This window comes from Chrysemys picta, chromosome 1, assembly GCF_011386835.1.
Source record: "Chrysemys picta bellii isolate R12L10 chromosome 1, ASM1138683v2, whole genome shotgun sequence".
NCBI lineage: Eukaryota > Metazoa > Chordata > Testudines > Emydidae > Chrysemys > Chrysemys picta.
Window position 1 is genome coordinate 63,482,333 of NC_088791.1, and position 21,303 is coordinate 63,503,635.

General features: G+C 40.8%; 1 protein-coding gene across 6 annotated transcripts in view; it reads left to right on the top strand.

Annotated features, from left to right (window-relative positions):
- LEMD3 (LEM domain containing 3) overlaps window positions 1–21,303 on the top strand; it is a 78,880-nt gene that overhangs the window by 24,057 nt on the left and 33,520 nt on the right. For all 6 annotated transcript variants that reach the window (XR_010590756.1, XM_042853251.2, XM_065558352.1 and 3 more), the window contains exons 2-3: window positions 13,032–13,069; window positions 19,719–19,785. Coding sequence is in view for 5 of the 6 variants with exons in the window: in XM_042853251.2 (XP_042709185.2) it covers window positions 13,032–13,069; window positions 19,719–19,785 (105 nt within the window). In the remaining variant the exon portion in view is untranslated. The remainder of the gene's footprint in view (window positions 1–13,031; window positions 13,070–19,718; window positions 19,786–21,303) is intronic.

The following is a 21,303-nucleotide window of genomic DNA, read 5'->3' on the forward strand; positions in this document are numbered from 1 at the left end:
ATAGACATTCATTATCTCCTTCAGGGATCTCTTTACTATAATATAGATAAATAGTCTTTTGTTTGATTTAAGCTGTGGTGAGCTGAGACAACAATATGAAGTGTCTCAAGGATTTCTGGTCCTGATGACTTATTACTGTTGCATTTATCAGTTTGCTCCAAAACAATCTCTACTGACACCTCAATCTGGTACAGTTCCTCAGATTTGTCACCTAAAAAGAATGGCTCAGTCGTAGGAATCTCCCTCACATCCTCTGCAGTGAAGACAGATGCAGAGAAATTAAATGAAATCTTTGCAACGGCCTTGTCTTCCTTGAGTGCTCAGTTGTCCAGTGGCCCCACTGATTTTGACAGGCTTCCTGTTTCCGATATACTTAAAACATTTTTTTGCTGTTAATTTTTGTCTTTTGCTAGTTCCTCTTCAAATTCTTTTTTGGCCTACCTAATTATACTTTTACACTTGCCAGAATTTATGCTCCTTTCTGTAATATGGTTTGGTCCTCAGTATCAGCCTTTGCTTTGGCTTACACGTCTGAGACCGGAGCATAACTAATATGCTTTTGCACTTCTGTGCGCAGAACCAGAAGTAGTGGGTCCTTAGTGGTGTGTTCTTGAGGATTGGCTTTTTCAGCAGACACCTGTGAGGCCAACTGTTTATACTTAGTTGAATCCAGTTGCTGTACAGTTATCTTAACCAGCACCTTAGATTTGGCTCCAGTCAAGGAGGCAGTAGTCTGTGCTAGAACTTTGCTGGTCTTTTAACCCCTTTAAGGGTCAAACTTAGGCTGGTCTCCCAGCACTTATGGATCCCTGTGCTTCAGCACAGGAAGGTTTAGCCAATAATGCTTCCTGTAATAGCATAGTCGGAGGCAATTCTGACCCGTTCTTTCTGGTCCTAAGCTGCACTTAGAGGAATGAGAGGACAAATGCCTTCTCCCAAGCAGACCAAACAATGCATGTGTGCACCCGAAGCAGGGAAAAGGTTAGGGCAATAGGCATGCCTCTTGATCCCTGTTTTTTTGTCTTTAATTCTAGCATATCAGAATCAATCAAGGCCTTGTGCCTGTGTTTAGTGGAAAAACAAGAAAATAAAAGAAAAATAAAGAACTAACTTAAGAGGGTGGCACTGGGTATCTTTTCCAACTAATCTGGGTCCAAAGTCACTGTATAGTTTCTGGTCCGTTTTGTATCATGGTTGAAAGGAACAGTAGTCAGTATGCCACACAGTTAATAGCTTTGTCCTCCAAACTGTTGGAGGGAAGAGGAGGGGCCATATGAGCATTCTGATATGTACTGCTACTAGAGGGCTTCCTCAAGCTGCAGTGTTGGCACATCTCAAGAGTGGGAATGTGCAAAGGCCTCTTGAAAAAAATTTTTTTGAAGACACTTGGGGTTCAAACTGATATCATCTGAGGTTTGCACTCTGGATGCTTTGATTTAAATCAGTGTACCTCATTGCTACTTAAATTGCTGATATAAATCATTATTTAAATCTGCAACCAGGAAATCTTGATTTTTAAATAGACTTTGTGTGTTGCATTTGAACTCTGTAGTTACTTTCCTAAAAGTTGAGTCTCATTGGTTGGAAACCATTAAAACATGTTGATTTGCAACCAAATGTAGCTTTTGTGCTTAATCTGGTGCTGCTTTTTGCTAACCAGGATGCTCTATATGACATTTATTTAAGCAGTTATATAGCTTATCTTACATTTATTCCGATTTTTTTTTTTTTTAAGAAAATGGTGAATGAAACATTTATGTATTAGATTAATTTTTATGTGTGATATGAATGGAAGCTCAGCTTAAAAGCACAAAAGCATCACTTAATTTTGTATTAAATAAAACTACTTTAAATGTGGTGGATACATATGGTAAGAAGTTTATCAGCACCTGTTTTACATTTAAAACTGATTTATTAATAAAGGAGGTATGATTTGTAGTTAGCAAATTTAATGGAATGTTTCCAGTTACCATGTGCTTCAAGATTTTAGAACTAGTATATTTCATCCGTGGGTACCTAGTTTTTATTCATAGATTGGAAGAGGAAGACAACTGCCAGTCGGTTTCTCAACTTTGAATCAAGTATTTATTGAACTGAGCTAGTTGAATAAACTGAAAATATTCCCTCTGCAGCTGCAGAAGAGGCTACTGCTGTCCACAAGTGCTTTATCGTTTCAACAAATTCCGGTTCCATATACTTAGCCAGCGGCTTCCTCCAGTTCAGTGATCTAACTTTCTTTAAAACTTGGCTACAAACGTATTGCTTAATATTTTTCTATTGAATTTACATTATTTTAATAGAATATAATTTCCTCTGTATATTCTTGCTCCTGGGATATATTTCCCAATTGGTGCTGTTGAACGGTGCTGCATTCTACTAGCAGTGTCTAAGCAATTGCTTCTGTGCCTCCCCACTCTGTCTGAGCACATTCTGAGTGCATGGCTATAAAAGACAGCAGTTACCACCTCAGTTCCTTCCCGCTGCTGACATGGATGGATGTGAAGCCTTGTATGGATTCAAGATCCTTTAGTTAGATGGTTAATAGTGCCGTGTTTGTTGTTTTTAAATAAGTTAGTGCCTGTTATGGTGGCTCCAAAGATCAGGAAGCATGGGGTTAAGAGATGTGCGTCCTGTCTGGCATGTTTTTCCTAAATCAGATTCCTATGCTCACTGCCTAAAGAGCTTTCACACTGTGAGCAAGAGAGGCAGAACAGACTCCAACTGCTCCTCTACAAGAAATCTTATCAATTAAGAACGCCGTATCCGAGGTTTCTAAGGCTCTGAATGATGAAAGCAAGAGGTATAGATCAGCTCTGAGCCATTCTGGTTCCAAGAAATCTTTCCTAGTGAGATCACTTGCCTCAGCACTGAGCTCTGGTTCCAAAGAGCAACCAGTAACAAAATCCGCTGGGCCGGCTCTGAAGAAGGAACCGGTGTCAAAGAAAACAGGCTTGGAAGATAAATGACCTATACCTGGAACTTTTATGGGACTGTCTTTATGCTCTCCTCCTCACAGAGGATTCAGATGACCCCTTAATAATGTTGCCTCCACCTCCCAGAATGCCTTCTGGCTCTCCTGGGACAGTGATATCTCCTATGTCAATGTTGCGCTTATTGACATTAGTAGTATCGCTGATTGTCTTGTTGTTTGATCCAGTCTCGGATCCTTATTCAGAGAAACAGCTGGATCCAATGATGGGTCTGGGACTGCAAGTTCAGAATTATAGGCATAGGTATCCCTTTGATTCTAACATCATACAGCAATGGCCAAATTGGCAGACTGGTAAGTGCCTCCCTGGATTCCTTGGCCTTATTGGTCAGCTTCAGGCTTTCCATACCAACTTCCCTCCAGAACCATCCCTCCTGTCCAGCACTGAACTGGAGATATTATGGTGGGTTTGTGACATTTGGATTCAAGTTGTATGGATTGGAGACACCCAGTCTCTACAGAACACTCGCATCTGGGGTTCTCATATCCAGTAATGGGAAACAAGTGTCTCACTTTAATTCAAGATATCTTGCATGATAAGGAAGAGGAAATTGAAATTCCTCTAGAGACAAATATTTTGCATCATGACCAGGAGCCTACAGGTGAATTTTCTCCAGATGAAAATGTTGGAGTAGACTCAGCTGCTTCACTGCTGGGGGATGCCATTCAGTTCCAAGAATTCATCAGCAGAATGATTTCTATGTTGAAATTACCCTCTGTTCTGTTGGAGGAAATGTCACACCCTGTTTTTGACACACTTTGAAATATGTCTGTAAAAAAGGTTTCTCTGTCCCTTTTGGAGGGTCTGTGATAACAAGTAAAATCAACATTGAATACCGTGGCTCAGGGGTCGGCAACCTTTCAGAAGTGGTGTGCGCTGAGTCTTCTTTTATTCACTCTAATTTTAAGGTTTTGCATGCCAGTAATACATTTTAACGTTTTTAGAAGGTCTTTTTCTATAAGTCTACAATATATAACTAAACCATTGTTGTATGTAAAGTAAATAAGGTTTTAAAAATGTTTAAGAAGCTTCATTTAAAATTAAATTGAAATGCAGAGCCCCCTTTGCCAGGACCCGGGCAGTGTGAGTGCCACTGAAAATCAGCCCATGTGCTGCCTTCGGCACGCGTGCCATAGCTTGTCTACCCCTGCCCTACCTTCTTGTCAGCCAGTTGCAAAAAAGTCAGATAACTTTTATCAAATTCCATATGAAGCATTTTTTCTTTCCCGTGCACCCTCCACCTAATTCTCTAGGGGTGATTGCAACAATGCAGAGACTGTTATACAGTGGAAGGCTGTGGCACAGTTTTGTATTATGGCTGGGTTCTGTCTACATGGGTAAAACCAATTTGTTATAAAATGGTAAAGGCTCTTCTGTGTTTATAATAGGGCCTTCTAATATGATGGTGATAACTAGTAATGCTGCTTTTTAATAATGTGATGAAACTCATTGTGTAGACGTAAATTGTTTTTGTGCTAATCTCTCCCTTTTCTCCTCTTTTCATATTTTTCTGTCCTCATTCATGTGATTCTATGCCAAATTTAAACTTTGTCCCTTTTTTTGAGGTTTATTATAGTATGTTTGTGTGCAATGGGGTATACAAACCCCATAGTGGGCCTGAAGTGGTTAAAGGGCAATCACTGGGCCCAGGTAGTCGTGTGGGACCTGCAGAGCATGCTCTGGCTGAAGGGATAAGTAAAACAAGCTCAGAATCCTAGGAAAGGCAGGGAATGCAAACAGGTTGGAGGGAAGACAGGCCCTTCGCCTGAAGAGCCACATAGAAGATTGAACTTGGGATGGGATTACAGTTCGGGTGAGGCTCACAAGCAGTGCCTTCTAGAACACCCCACGTCCCCTGTTTTCTAGCAACCAGCAGGCACTGAGGGGCTCTGTTCGTTTGGACTGTTGGGGACTACATCTGAAGAAGAGTAGAGGTAGGAAGTGTCCCAGTGCGGCAGACTTAGATCCTCTGAGTAGAGGATTTGTCTGGTGTTACTTCCCACAGGGTCTTAAGTTGGGACCTGGTGGAGTGGAGGGCCAGGGTCCCCCTACCATTTCAACTTGAGAGCTAGGCCCAAGATGCCTCCAGCTTAGGGGCAGAGATAGGCATCTCTACACCCCCTTATTGGGGTGAGACTGGAAACCAGGTTTGCTAACCACTAGGCCATTCTGCCTCCTGAACAAACTATTACACTTGATGGAGAATGTGGGTATCATAGAATCCAAAGCCTGATAATAGACCCCCTCTGCTCCCAAAAAAGGAAGTGGGGGGGAGGAGGAGGGAAAAAACAGGTGTAGAAAAGGGGACTAGAGATGGAGTTCCTTGAGAACCAGTTACAGCAGGCAAACCAGCAGCAGAGTCAATTCCTCAAGTAGCCCAGCGCCCAACAAGAGGGGAGGGGCCAGAGGCTAGCCTCCCCGGCTAGGAGCTCAAGGGCTGGGCAGCCTCGTGCCTCCCTTGGAATTTCTTCACGCCTCCCCAGGCGGGCGCCCCCGCCGCCCCCCCGTTTGAGAACCAATACTTTAGTCCTACATGTCCATTCAGACCTACTTCTTGTTCAGCCAGTCACCCAGACAAACAAGTTTGTTTACATTTGCAAGAGATAATGCTGCCGGCTTCCTGTTTTACAATGTCACATGAAAATGAGAACAAGCATTCACCTGGACTGTTGTAGCCCATGTCACAAGATTCATATGTCCCTTCATGCTTTGACCACCATTCCAGAGGACATGCACCCATGCTGATGACTGGTTCTACTCCAGGGATCAGCAACGTTTGGCACATGGCCCGCCAAGGTAAGCCCCCAGGCGGACTGGGCCGGTTTGTTTACCTGCCACATCCGCAGGTTCGGCCGATCGCAGCTCCCGCTGGCCACGGTTCGCCGCTGCAGGCCAATGGGAGCTGTGGGAAGACGTGGCTAGCACATCCCTCATACTGCGCTGCTTCCTGCAGTCCCCATTGGCCTGGAGCGGTGAACCCCGACCAGTGGGAGCTGCAATCAGCCGAACCTGCGGACGCGGCAAGTAAACAAACTGTCCTGGCCCGCTAGGGGGCTTACCCTGGCGGCCCACGTGCCAAACGTTACCAATCTCTGTTCTACTCGATAACGATCCAAAGCAGTTTGGATTGATGCATGTTCATTTTCATCATATGAGTGAGATGCCACTAGCAGAAGATTGATTTACTTTTTTGGTGGTTTGGGTTCTGTAGTTTCGGCATCGGAGTGTTGCTCTTTTAAGACTTATGAAAGCATACTCCACACCTCATCCCTCTCAGATTTTGGAAGGCATTTCAGATTTTTAAACCATGGGTCCAGTGCTGTAGCTGTCTTTAGAAATCTCACATTGGTACCTTCTTTGCATTTTTACAGATCTGCAGTGAAAGTGTTCTTAAAATGAACAACGTGCTGGGTCATCATCCGAGAGTGCTATAACATGAAATATATGGCAGAATGCGGGTTAAAGAGAGGACGAGGCATACAATTCTCTCCCCCACGGAGTTCAGTCACAAATTCAATTAACGTATTATTTTTTAATGAACGTCATCAGTGTGGAAGCATGTCCTCTGGAATGGTGGCCAAAGTATGAAGGGGCATACAAATGTTTAGCATATCTGGCATGTAAATACTTTGCAATACCGGCTACAAAAGTGCCATGCGAACGCCTATTCTCACTTCCAGGTGACATTGTAAATAAGAAGCAAGCAGCATTATTTCTTGTAAATGTAAACTAACTTGTTTGTCTTAGTGATTGGCTGAATAAGAAGTAGGACTGAGTAGATTTGTAGGTTCTAAAGTTTTACATTTTGTTTTTGAGAGCCTGCAATACCACAGATTTCCGCTGTTTTCACTAGTCACTGGCAAAGTGACACTCTGCTCTCCCCAGCCCTTAATTCCCCCCAAAATGTGTTCTGAAATGTCCAGCCCTGCCCTGGAACAATTAGAGGAATGTTTTAAAGTTCATTGCTCCTTTAAAGAGTCTGTATCCAACAGTTTTGTTACTTTACTGGAGTTACCAAACAGTTCAGTTCAAACACAGTACTGGATTGGTTTAGATTAAAAATGAAATAAATTAGGTGTTAAGTGAGTACTAGTATAAGGATTAAAGCCAGAAATGGTTACAAGAGAAAAAAGATAAAATGCTGTCTAGTATCTAAAACTTAACAAACTAGACTTGGGTCAAAGTAAAATCCTCACCAGATGTTTCTATCAAGATGGCTGATGGAACTGCTGGGTCAGGACTTATACCCGAAAGTCAAAGGGCTGGTCCCTTTTGTAGTCTTAGGTGAAAGATAGATAATTTAGGATTCTGTACCACTCTTTTTACATTGAATCTTTGAAATGGATTCTTCTGAAGGATATCTTCAGATAATAAATCTGTTTCCAACTGTGAGGTATGCTACATGGACTTTGTTTTGAAGGACGTGTCCTGCTGCTGCTCAGGGGTGCTGGAACAGGAGGGCTATGGCCCCATCACTTTGAAAAACGTGGGGAGGGCAGGGGTGGCGATTTGGGGGAAGGAGTGGCGCAGGGGGCGGAGCCATGGTTCCAGCGCTGGTGGCCACCCCACTTAGGGAGCTTCTACTAGAGTTACCATATTTCAACAATCAAAAAAGAGGACACAGGGCGCTGCCCTAGCCCCGGCCCAGCCCCGCTCCTCCCACTTCCCGCCCCCCTCAGAATCCCTCTACCTGTCTCCTCCCCCCCCCCCCCCCACTGCCCCCAGGACCCCAACCCCTATCTAAGTCTCCCTGCTCCCTGTCCCGACTGCCCCAACCGCTCTCTACACCCCCTTCTCCTGACAGCCCTCCCCCAGAACCCCCAACCAATCTAACCCCTATTCCCTATCCCTTGCCTGCCTCCCCCCCCACCAGGCCGAGGGAGAGCTGCGGGCTCCCCTTGCAGCCAAACAAATAAGGCGCTGCTCTGCAGGGGAGGAGGGAGAGGGGGAGGGACTCTGGCTGCTAGAGGCCCCAGTGGCTGCGAGCAGCTTTCAATCAGGCCTAGCCGTCCAATCAGCCGCGCCGCACTCTGCATGAGGGGAAGGGGGAAATCCCGGACATTTCTACCTTATTAGAAATCCCCCTCGGACGGCCATTTAAAGCTAAAAAAGCCGGACATGTCCGGGGAAACCCGGATGGATGGTAACCCTACTTCTACTGCTCCTGCTGCTGCTTCCACTGGGATTGTCTGCTAAAATGCGAATTATTTAGTTCCTGTCCCTTCATGCAACTAAATGAATGTTAGACATGTGATTGTCAGTCCCCTCCCCCTCTGTAATAGTGTTAAGTTTGCCTCCATCCCTTGTTAGCTTGATGTTTATGCAATATGTAAATGCCTTCTCATTCTTATTGTCTTGTCATTGTCTCCTGCTTGGCTGGCAAAGATATTTTAAGAATTTTAATTTCAGTTTACATCAAGCTCTTTGCATCAGTTGCTTGCATCTACATTATATGATTCTATTAATAACCAGTGAGTAATGAGCTTTTCATTGATACCTTGCATGACACTTGTCAGATACATTTCATGGCATTAAAGGATTGGGATAAAGTAGAACTGGTTAAGCCATCTGAAATTCATTAGTTGTTATGAGGGTGCCACTTGCCTTCTGCACTTGAGCTGTACTTAATGTCACAATATGCAACAGTGAAAATCTAATAGTAATTTATAGTGTCGTCTCTGAACAGCCAGAATCTTTGTGAGAGAAGCTCATACTTTTATCATGGACAGAAATAAATTTGCTTACATTACAGCAGTTCGGTAGGAGGAAGTAATTGTTTAGCAGATAATTTTGGCAGGTCAAGACTTCATGCATGGAAATGGAGGCTCTGCTCTCACGTGTTCACTTTTGAGAAATAGCTGGGAAATGCAGAGGAAAATTTGTGTCTAATTCAGTGTATTCTGGGCCCAAAGACAGAATTTTCAGATTCTTGGGATAAGTTTAACTTACAGTTCCACAGCTGCAGGAATTGCTCTGCAAAACTATTCTGAAAATTTGCCTGCCATTTACCATGACAGATTTTGATTTTTTTTTTTAAATCTTTAAATGAGTGCTTACTGTAGGTGAGGAATTTAGCAGGGTTATAATATTGTCTGCCTAGCCAGTAATGCTCACCTTAGTTTGGTTTGCAGGATCTGGTGCAAATTGCCATAAGAGAGCCAGTTCTCTTTCTGTTGTCTTCAAATTCAAGGATAGGTTACGTTATCTAAACCTCGTGATTCTAGTGCCAGGCTGGTGATAAGGGTGTTTCTGATAAGAAAACATCTTTATTGGAGCATCAACAGTGTTCTTACTACTGTGCAGAGAGGAAGAAAATGTACTCTATGGAGCACTCATTCAATATATCCTTTCAGAAAATTTTGTTTGTGTGCATGTGTCTGAAGATCTTGGGTGAAAAAGCCAAATCAGAGATGAGTTTTGCTTTTTGTCTGAATGTGGAAGGACCTGTAATGTGTGTCTGGCAGGAGTGAGTTCCATAATTGAGGTTTATCACCTGAAAAGTTATGACTTGTGTTTCATGTTCATAAACATCTGCAATTTGCCTACAGTTTCATCTTTTTATTAGGCACTTATATTTTTTATGATTATTTTAGGCTTTAGATATATATCCCATAAGTTAAAAACACACACACAGATTGCTTATAGATATTCATTAAATCTCCATCTAGCTCTTAGCCCATATTCCTCTTTGGTAGATTGATTTTTTTAATTTTTTTAATGGGCTTTTTAGTATGCTTGTTTGGTTAACGTTTCTGGGTTGATACTGACTTGGGGTATTAGTTCCAAAATTGAGAATCCCTCAGAGAGAATTCCTTATCAGCCACTTCCTTTATATCAAGGGGGCTCCAGGCCAGGTGCCTCTGCTGATCTCAGCTCCACAGGTAGTGAGGCAGTCTCTCTTAGGTAACTCTTAGGTCCTAAACCTTTTAGGGACTTCTAGTGAAATGCAATTCATGTTTTCAGCCTATTTCTCCAATAATGCATGCAAATTCTCTGATGTAAGGATTCTTGACATTCTTATTGTGCTGTATTCCTCTGATAACAGCTGTCTAGACTAGTCTCTCTTTTACAGGCCTGTTCTCTTTCCCTTCCCTCTCCCTCCCTCCCCCCCCCATCTCATCTTCCTCCTTTACATTAATTGCCATTGGGTAAAATTTTCAAAAGTGCTTAAGTTGCTTTTTTGAAAACTTTACCAGTGGTCTGTTGGCTGGTCCTGCCTCCCAGTTCCTTCTTGGATTCCCAGCCAAGGCTGACTAGATACCTACTAGTTAGAGAAATAAACTAAAGAGTGCACGTGTGTGGTGACTCCAGTAAAGTTTTGGGGCAGTGACCCTGCAATCCTAAATAGAATTTCCTATGAGAATGTTGTCCCTGGATCTGTTCAGAGACTTTTTTTCATTTATGTGGCTGAATGTTTGCTATATCTGTAGGCCCCATCCCCTGGCTGCTAGGAAGGAGAGAGCTTTTCCTCCTTCCCTCCTCTTCCCCTTTGCCCAGAACCTGCTGGCTAATACTATGTGTATTGGGGCAAACTGTGCTACTTCATCCTTTTCCCCAGTCTGTGTCTCGGAGTTCCTCACACACAGGTACCTTCTGTATAATCTGTCTGCTTCAGGTGATTGCTTTCCCCAGTAGCAGAATAAAATTGAAATGATTCTGATCAGTTTCAGTAGTACCCATAGGGTTCCAAACAACAGTGAAACTGTCTAGATACCTTTCTCTGCTGCAGTTGGGTATAGCTGTCATAATCAGAGGCATTGGGTCTGTCAGCTGACTTAGGAAGATGATGCAGCAATTTCCATTGCGTTCATACCCTGTAAAGTTATCTCCATAGCTGTGAGATTAGAAACTTACTTAAAATGGAAGCTTGTAATTCTGCACAAACTGATAATTAAGCACCAACAGTAAACTTAGTGTGGCGAAAGATTGGACAATCCCTGCTCCAATGGATAGGTCTAGAGAAGAGGTGTCAAATTCCTTGAGAGAAGAGGGCAGATACTATGTTTATGGTCAGGATATAAATTAAGGACTTCATACTTTCTTCAGTCCACAACAGATCCATACCGATCTCTCTGGGAAGTTTGTACAGAGATTAAGGGGATACAGAAGTATTAAATATTTCTGTTCTGAATCTGGAGAGAAACAGGATGATGTATTCCTATTTTGGAGTGATAAGGAAATAATTTCTATTCCATTAGTAACTAGGAGGATGATTAGCAGTAATTATAAGCTTAAACTTATTAAAGTAATCAGGACAAGATAACTTGCACTCCAGAATCTTAAAAAAAAAAAAAAAAAAAAGCACCAAGAAGCTCTTTGAACCACTAATGTTAATTTTTAATAGTTATTGGAACACTGGGAAAGTTCAGAGGACTGGGACAAAGCTAATGTTGTTCAATTGTTTTAAAAACGGTAAACTGAATGACACGACTGACTGTAGGTCAATTATCCTGATGTAGATCCTGCGCAAAATCATGAAAAGGCTGATTTGGGTTTTAATCAGTAAAGAATTAAAGGGAAGGTAGTGTAACTAACGCCAATCAACAAGGCTATGTGGAAAATAGGTCTTGTCAGCCAAACTTCAGTTCACTTTTTATGAGATTACGAGTTTGGTTGATAAATTGACTCTGTTGACATGTCCCATCTAGCAAATTGGGCCTAAATGATGGGAAGTGCATAAAATTATGTAGCACTTGTCCCCCCCCCCCCCCCCCCCATTGACCCAAACCCTAGGTCAATCACTAAAATATTCTTTGGTTGTGTTTACTTTAATATTAAGTTCAGTTTTATATTGTGATGCATTCTCTCTTTTTTTCATTCACCCATCCTTCCTCTCTTGGGCAGCAGCAGCAGTCACTTTAAGTTTCAGTCATAAGGGGTTTGAATTTCTTGTTCCTTGGTCCAGAAACCCTTGACTGGAGCTAGATGCCCCACTATACTCTAAATATTTGCCACATCATCAAACAGTGACAGAGAACATTAACACTCTGTTTTTACCAAAATGATCAGTAGTGAAATAGCTAACTTTCACATTTGAAATTACCATTGGTCTTCAGGTATGAATGGGGGCAGTTCCCAGAAAAGGTTCAAGGTGTCTATAGATGTGGGTGGAAAGGGTTGCATCAATTAATGTTTGGCTAATGTTTCTAAAGTTCTTTGCAAACAGAAGGTCTAGAGATTTCACTTTCTTTTAAATGAAAATTTAGATTTTGAAGCAAAGTGATGTTGCATTTTAAAAAAGCACAAATGTTGTAGTTTACACACCTAAGTTATCCTGTTTTATACTTTGGACTCTTAAAGATTTCAAGTGATGGGAAATCCACCACATCCCTTGAAAGTTCCATATTAAAATGTCACACTTTATTTCCGGTTATAATTTGTCTAAAATCAGTTTCTTCTGGCTCCAAAGGCATTCACAGTAGCCAGGGAAAACAGATTAACTGTAGCTTAAATGAACTGTGGAAATTGTTCTGTCAAAAATACGTTACTTGCTATTGTAAGCAGACCTGTATTTCCCTGTTCATTTGAGAATCACTCAAAGTAGTCTCTCTTAAAGAAATGCTTTTGAGGGGTATGATGTTGTCATGCAGGAGTTTTCATTGAATAAGAATGTATGTTGAAATACGCTTGCATTGACTACACTATATACTATGAAAATGTCTAGCTCCTCAAAATTACGTTATTTAAGTGTAATAGTTGAATCACTTTTGAAGTTTTTTTGGGGTTTGCTAAACTACTCTATATTCATATTGAGGTGGTTGTTAAAAACTACTTAAATAGCTATATGGCTAATTATAGCTTCGAACTGCTGGGATAACACAGAATTTGCATCTTAGTCCAATAAACTGCTGCTGTAGCTGTCTGATTCTCATTTAGCCTAAATTTATAGATACATGATTTTTCCCTAAAAATATCTGTGTAATTACCTTTATACACTATGAAATTTTATGTGCTAAGAGACTATAATATTGATATATTTTATTACCATCTACAAGCCAGACAATGAGTGAACTAATGACATTCTTTTTTTACCCTTAATAGTTAAAAATCCCTTCAGTGAGCAGCTTGAAGAAATAAAAGTAAGTAAATATGATTACAGTACATTGTGCTTTATGTTGTTTGTTAGATATTTGTATGAAGTCAGTGCAAACACCAATAACTATTAAGGTATATGAAATTTTGGAATGTATGTCATGCTTCTAGCAGAGGTCACTGTGTCATACAGGACAGTGAGAAAATTAAGTAAGCTACTGTTATGTTACAAATGGCTACTGCAAGACCTAGGCACTACAACAATTATTAGCTTAAAAATGCTAGTTATGTTATACCGAAGACAAATACGATTGAAAGAATGTAAAAAAATTAATGTACTCTTCCCTTTGCTGTCTTAATTTTTAAAAATCTTGAGCAGTAAAACTTGATTTATAGATTTCAACCTTGTCTTACAGTCAGATTGCTTTAACGTAGAACAATCCTGCAGTGTTTGTGTTGTAAAATCCTGGAAAGAATTGTATTAGTCTTCAGGTTTTTAAGCTTAATTCTACAAAACCCAAATCTGACTTGGATAGTGTTTTAAAGTTAGAAAGAAATACTCTATATGAAATATCAGGAGAATAAACTCCTCCTACTTCTGAAGAAACTGCTTGATCTTGGTTCATGAGGAAGGGTTTCAGAAGGTGGATTTCACTGAAGAGAATTTGTCATAGAATCCTAGAATATCAGGGTTGGAAGGGACCTCAGGAGGTCATCTAGTCCAACCCCCTGCTCAAAGCAGGACCAATCCCTAGCTAAATCATCCCAGCCAGGGCTTTGTCAAGCCTGACCTTAAAAACCTCTAAGGAAGGAGGTTTCACCACCATTCCAGTGCTTCACCACCCTCCTAGTGAAAAAGTTTTTTCCTAATATCCAACCTAAACCTCCCCCACTGCAACTTGAGACCATTACTCCTTGTTCTGTCATCTGCTACCACTGAGAACAGTCCAGATCAATCCTCTTTGGAACCCCCTTTCAGGTAGTTGAAAGCAGCTATCAAATCCTCCCTCATTCTTCTCTTCTGCAGACTAAACAAGCCCAGTTCCCTCAGCCTCTCCTCATAAGTCATGTGCTCCAGCCTCCTAATCATTTTTGTTGCCCTCCGCTGGACTCTTTCCAATTTTTCCACATTCTTCTTGTAGTATGGGACCCAAAACTGGACACAGCACTCCAGATGAAGGAAGCCTCACCAATGTCGAATAGAGGGGAATGATCACGTCCTCTGCTGGCAGTGCCCCTATTTATACAGCCCAAAATGCTGTTAGTCTTCTTGGCAACAAGGGAACAATGTTGACTCATATCCAGCTTCTCATCCACTGTAACCCCTAGGTCCTTTTCTGCAGAACTGCTGCCTAGCCATTTGGTCCCTAGTCTGTAGCAGTGCATGGGATTCTTCCATCCTAAGTGCAGGACTCTGCACTTGTCCTTGTTGAATCTCGGATTTCTTTTGGCCCAATCCTCTAATTTGTCTAGGTCCCTCTGTATGCTATCTCTACCCTCCAGAGTATCTACCACTCCCCCCAGTTTAGTGTCATCTGCAAACTTGCTGAGGGTGCAGTCCACACCATCTTCCAGATCATTAATGAAGATATTGAACAAAACCGGCCCCAGGACCGACCCTTGGGGCACTCCGCTTGATACCAGCTGCCAACTAGACATGGAGCCATTGATCACTACCTGTTGAGCCCGAAGATCTAGCCAGCTTTCTATCCACCTTATAGTCCATTCATCCAGCCCATACTACTTTAACTTGCCGGCAAGAATGCTGAGGGAGACTGTATCAAAAGCTTTGCTAAAGTCAAGGAATAACACATCCACTGCTTTCCCCTCATCCACAGAGCCAGTTATCTCCTCACAGAAGGCAATTAGATTAGTCAGGCATGACTTGCCCTTGTTGAATCCATGCTGACTGTTCCTGATCACTTTCCTCTCCTGTAAGTGCTTCAAAATTGATTCCTTGAGGACCTACACCATGATTTTTCCAGGGACTGAGGTGAGGCTGACTGGCCTGTAGTTCCCCGGATCCTCCTCCTTCCCTTTTTTAAAGATGGGCACTACATTAGCCTTTTTCCAGTCATCCGGGACCTCCCCGGATCGCCATGAGTTTTCAAAGATAATGGCCAATGGCTCTGCAATCACATCTGCCAATTCCTTTAGCACCTTCAGATGCAGCGCATCTGGCCCCATGGACTTGTGCTCGTCCAGCTTTTCTAAATAGTCCTGAACCACTTCTTTCTACACAGGGGGCTGGTCACCACCTCCTCCCCATACTGTGCTGCCCAGTGCAGTAGTCTGGGAGCTGACCTTGTTTGTGAAGACAGAGGCAAAAAAAGCATTGAGTACATTAGCTTTTTCCACATCCTCTATCACTAGGTTGCCTGAAGAAACCCTTCTTATTCTTAACATCCCTTTCTAGCTGCAACTCCAAGTGTGATTTGGCATTCCTGATTTCACTCCTGCATGCCTGAGCAATATTTTTATACTCCTCCCTGGTCATTTGTCCAATCTTCCACTTCTTGTAAGCTTCTTTTTTGGTTTAAGATCAGCAGGGATTTCCCTGTTAAGCCAAGCTGGTCGCCTGCCATATTTACTATTCTTTCTATACATCGGGATGGTTTGTTCCTGCAACCTCAATAAGGATTCTTTTAAATACAGCCAGCTCTCCTGGACTCCTTTCCCTCTCATGTTATTCTCCCAGGGGATCCTGCCCATCCGTTCCCTGAGGGAATCAGTCTGCCTGTCTGAAGTCCAGGCTCCGTATTCTGCTGCTCTCCTTTCTTCCTTGTGTCCTCTATTCCACGTTGTTTTTCTTCCATCATGATACTGACTTATCAGCTAGAGAATTGGGGCAACAATTTCTGAGGTGGACTCACTCTGAGGTGTCTGTATGTTGTAACATGAAGTTGGCAACCAGGTCTCTGACCTGATGCAATCTTCTTGGAAATACAGGCCTGATGTTGCAGGATACTGTGTTTCAACTCAGAATGCCTTCTTACAAGGAGTCCAGGAGAAAGGCTCATAAGCACTGGAGGAAGAGAGATGATTCTTTTGACATTATAGTCTCTTGGGCACCAGATTTAACAGTCAACCCAAGAACCTGTTTTCAGTTTTCCCTTTCCTTCTGGGAATCTTGTCAGTTTCCTTCTAGTATGGAGTAGAATTGCTATGGATTGTTCATTGGCCAGAAGGGTTAGGCTCTCCAGTTCCCCTCCATACTGCCTTCTAATCCACATCATTTGTCAATTTATTATTGTCAGACATTAAGTTGATTCATGAAAACAGTTCTCACAAGTACCTTCTTGAGCAAGAGGTCATCTACAAAGCTATGGGTGGCTTCTTTTCCCCCTAGAAACAAAAGAATTGAACAGTGTGTTCTAAGCTTTGCCAAACTTTGCTAGTAAGTTGATTTTTGTTTTGTGTTCGCTATTTTCCATCTGGGAAATGAAATAAACAAACTTGCTTTTCCATAAAATATTCTCTAGGAAGTTGACAATCTCCATTTACCGGTTGTTGAGAGAGAACTTTTTGAAATCTGGTATTTGATCCTGTTTGGCTCTTGGATCATTACATGTTTTCTAGCTGTCAGATCCTAAACTCCCGGTAAGATCCCAGTTACATCTGAATGTCTAGTGCATTATTATGTTGTCAGCATGGCCCATGAATGCTGAATTGTTCAGATGTTTAGTCAATGAAGAGAAGTATTTTAACTTTCCAATATCAGTCGTCTTGAATAGTTCCACTTTCTCTTCATAATCTTAGTAACCACTATGTTTGATAGCAATCATTCCTTGACCCTTGAAGTTTTACATTTAGTTTGTGGTTGTTGAATAAAGCCAACAAGTCATTCAACCATTGCAGATTATGTAAAACTAATCAGTCTTCTCTTTTCTGAACTAAGAATGTGATTTTTAGTTCAGACATCTGATGCTGCTGTCTATAGGAATCTTTCACTGCAACTACATTTAAGAGCTCCAGTAACATTGAAATTCTCAACCTTTCTGTTCATACCTTCGTTACTTCAAGCATTGATAAACTTTCTTTGACACAGTGCTTCTTAATGCATGCTGCAGTGAAAATGGACTTCTTTAACAAGATACTGAACAAAATCTCCATTACAACTGACAATGCTAGGCCTTCCATGTCTTATTTGGCATCTCACTGTCATGCATATTTAGGGAAATAGGTCTTCAGTCTTTGTTTAATTACTCTTCACTTGTTCTCCTAGGGGCCTACTGATAAAATGTTCATGAGATTATTTAGATGTATACAGAGTGTAATAAAAGAACCCCAATCCATTATTCTGGGTGCACTTAACAGTTTTTTAACAAATAAATTAAAATAAATCCATCATGTTCACTTATAGCAACAACATAAATGTAACTGAAATTAACCACATGCACAATCTCCAGAGCCCTACACCCTGCCCTACCCAACAATGCCCGTGTCTTCATGATCCATGAAGAGGTGTGCATTGCGGCATGCCCTGAAGACTTACAAAATTGGTTTTCCAGAAAATATTCTCTAGGAAGTTTGACAATCTCCAGTCTTAAAACTTGGACTGTTACATATCTGGGGAAGGAAATTTCTGGGGCCATAACAGAGCGCTATGCCAGCCATTACACCCCCTCTTGTCCCCCCCTCATGCCAAAGGAGCTTCAGCTCAGGGGCCTTCATGGATTGCAACTGCAGCTGTATGTCATAAGAAGAGAGGTGGTTTCCTCTCTGAGGTAACCATTGTAGAAGAAAGAAAAGTTACTTATTGATAGCTGTTTAGTTTTATGGAAGCAATATACTCTACTTCTTCCTTATGTCTTTGGAGTCTTCTGTATCTTTTATTTTATCATAGTGAAATGCAACTGCTTGGGGGCTTTGGATCCCTTTCATTTAGCTGGTTCTGAGAGTTCAGACCACACAGGAGAGCTTGGTTGACCCTAATAGATGCTTTTTTCCCCCTAAATAGTTCAGAGCTAATAGCACAGTTTACATCTTACAAATAGAGATGTACAGACATAATATATGCAACTACTGACAAGTAAATCATCCTAATAGAACATCTTTAATCCTGAGGGATCAAAAGGCTATGTAGTCCAAACTGCTCAAATTCATCCATTTCTGTGGTGAGATGCTACACAACACAAACTGTTGAAGTGCAGCCACTTCTGTGGCAAAATTCCAGAAAATTACGTACTCTTTCCCCATTTTGGATGCAAATGATGATTTCACTGTAAACAGCAGGAACTTAAGTAGACTTTCTGCATATATTCCATGCTGGAATCTGGCCTGGACTCAAGGGTAAACACTACTACTCTTGCAAAACTTTATTAGTGGAGAGATGGTAACTACTGGTCTGACATGAAGGATCTATCAGTTCATCTATTTTAGGGGTGAGATTGAAACTTTTCAAAATGTGTGGGTGTGTCTGTGCGCTACTGGCTCTTTTTTTTTTTTTTAAATCATTTAAATCTTTTGAATTGGTGGAAGTATCTGTCTAATCACCTAGGTGCAGAGCTTTGGGGCTGAAGTAGGAGAAAGATACTTATATTCCTGAATGTATTTTTCCTTCATTAAACTAATTCAGATTTGAGAAACTGAGAATGAAGAATACAAAAACTAGTCTTCCTGTTGCAAGCAATATACAAAAATGAGATTCTACTCTAAACCTCATATGCCTGAGCTAATTGTTAAATTGAAAATATTGTGGTGGTGAAGTAGATAATACAAATCATATTCTTGAAGAATGTTTTTGAAAAGTGTTTAGTTACCACATACACTTAAACATTTTGCACTTTAAAGAGTGCCTTCCATCTGAGAATTGCAAAGCACTTTACAAGCACTAATAATAACTAAACCTTATAAAATTCCTGCAAAGGAGGTATTAACACGATTGTACAGGTAGAAAAATTGAGTCAGATGTTAAGTGATTAGCCTAAGGTCACACACGAATTGGGCATACCTGCAGTAACTGGAGATATTAGAATAATTCACTGCTCAATTTGCATCATTCTCTATTCCTGACTCCTATTCTTCTGTTTTGTCCACAAGATCATTCTGCCTCTATAGAATTGTCTTTCTCCCACCTTTACACTTTAGATGCCACAGCTTTTCTTTCATGCAAAATGAGTCAGTCAAGTTTGAGGGTCGATAGTGTAATGAGTTTTTGTTTTGGCCTTTCCAGAAGTCTAATTTTGGCCTGAATTTCCCATGGATAGAACATAGTTGAATAGAAATTCAGCTAGGATGGTTAACGTACCTTGTTTTGCCTAAAGTGTCATAGGACCTTTAATAAGAACAAATATCCAGGGGCTTTGTTTATTTTTATTTTTTTTAAGATTCGCACCTCCAATTATTTAATACCTATTAAGACCATTCCAGGGCATTGTTTTAGTACTACATTAGAGAGAACAGTGCAACCACCTAAATTGTCAATCTGTTTCCTATAATTTTCCTCTCTAACGCCAAGAACTAGCTTCAACTAGCTCAAAAAAAAAGATTACACCTTGAATGGATACAGATAAATGCAAAATCAGTTGCGTATACTGTCTTTTTGATGCACAAAACACTATTTGGCTATCTTATCTAATTCTGTAAATAAAAGTGTTTTACTGTAAATAGCTTTAGGTTCTGCATAGATGAAAAATTAATTTCTCTTGTGAAGTTGTAAATTGTCTTAATGTTAACCAGCTTTTTTAATTCCAGGCAAATGAAAAAAGTCTCATGATGAACAGCTTATATAAACTTCATGATAGATTGGCACAAGTAGCAGGTATGTTTTTAAAATTAATATTGACTATAAGAGAATAATAGTTTATCAATGCAAATAAATATATATGCAGGCAGTGTTTGTGGCAATAGATAAAATCCCAGGGCTCAAATTCTTGGCTGCAAGATGCAAATTACTTACCTCTGTTGAAATCACTGGGAGGTCACGAGTCCCAGTTCTAAATCACAAGCTGTCTTTTCAAGTATGTAACCTTTTTTTATCTTGACAGTCTCTAAGGTTTAGTTCAGCAGGATTCAAAGATTCTAAGGGCAGAAGGGACCATTGGGATCATCTAGTCTTAACTCTGGCATAGATAGCATAGGCTGTAGAACTTTCCCCAAACTAATTCATAGACCATATCTTTCAGAAAAAATATCCAATCTTGATTTAAAAATAGTCAGTGATGGAGAATTCTTTGTAGATTTTTTTCCCCCCCCAATGATTAATTACTCTCTTGCTGTTAGAAATGTACACCTTATTTCTGGTCTGAATTTGTCTAGTTTCAACTTCTAGCCATTGGATTGTGTTATACATTTCTCTGCTAGATTGAAGAGCCCATTATCTAATATTTGTTCCCCATGTAGATACATATAGATGGTAATCAAATCACCCCTTAATCTTCTCGTATGACAGCCAATACAAAAAAGTTAAACACTTAAGAGCTCTGGAACTGTTCCATCTACTGGCCCTTGCTTAAATAAAACAATCAAGTTCTATTTCAAGGCTTAAATATACTGTAATGTAGGGAAGATGGCATATTTGTTAAAAGCTAAACATATTCGACTGTATTTGGAAAAGAAATTACCTGTTTTATCTGGTACATTGTGCTATACACCTCTACCTTGATATAACGCAACCCGATATAACACGAATTCGGATATAACGCGGTAAAGCAGTGCTCCAGGGGGCGGGGCTGTGCACGCTGGTGGATCAAAGCAAGTTCAATATAACGCGGTGTCACCTATAACATGGTAAGAATTTTTTGGCTCCCGAGGACAGCATTCTATCGAGGTAGAGGTGTATTTTTCATACTGATGTTTAGAAACAAATAACACTGTTAGCATTATTCGTTATGTACATAAAGAAATGAACAACAGTTACATATGGAGATATACCTATTTCATAGACCTGGAAGGGACCTTGAAAGGTCATAGAGTCCAGCCCCCTGCCTTCACTAGCAGGACCAAGTACTGATTTTGCCCAAGATCCCTAAATGGCCCCCTAAAGGATTGAACTCACAACCCTGGATTTAGCAGGCCAATGCTCAAACTACTGAGCTATCCCTCCCCCCAATATTTTGTGTTGTTGCACAAAATAGACAAGTTCATTAACAAGAAGTCTGCATTAAGAATGCTATGTGTTAATGTAAACCCTATATATACATAGTTTGTGACAAATTATAAAGGAACAATTATTACAATTACTGTTAAAATAGTTAACCATAATGACGCATTAAGAAACAATGTGTGTGTTTTGTCCAGTGCAGTGTGGAAGAAGCTTAAAGTTACACAGTGAAACTCT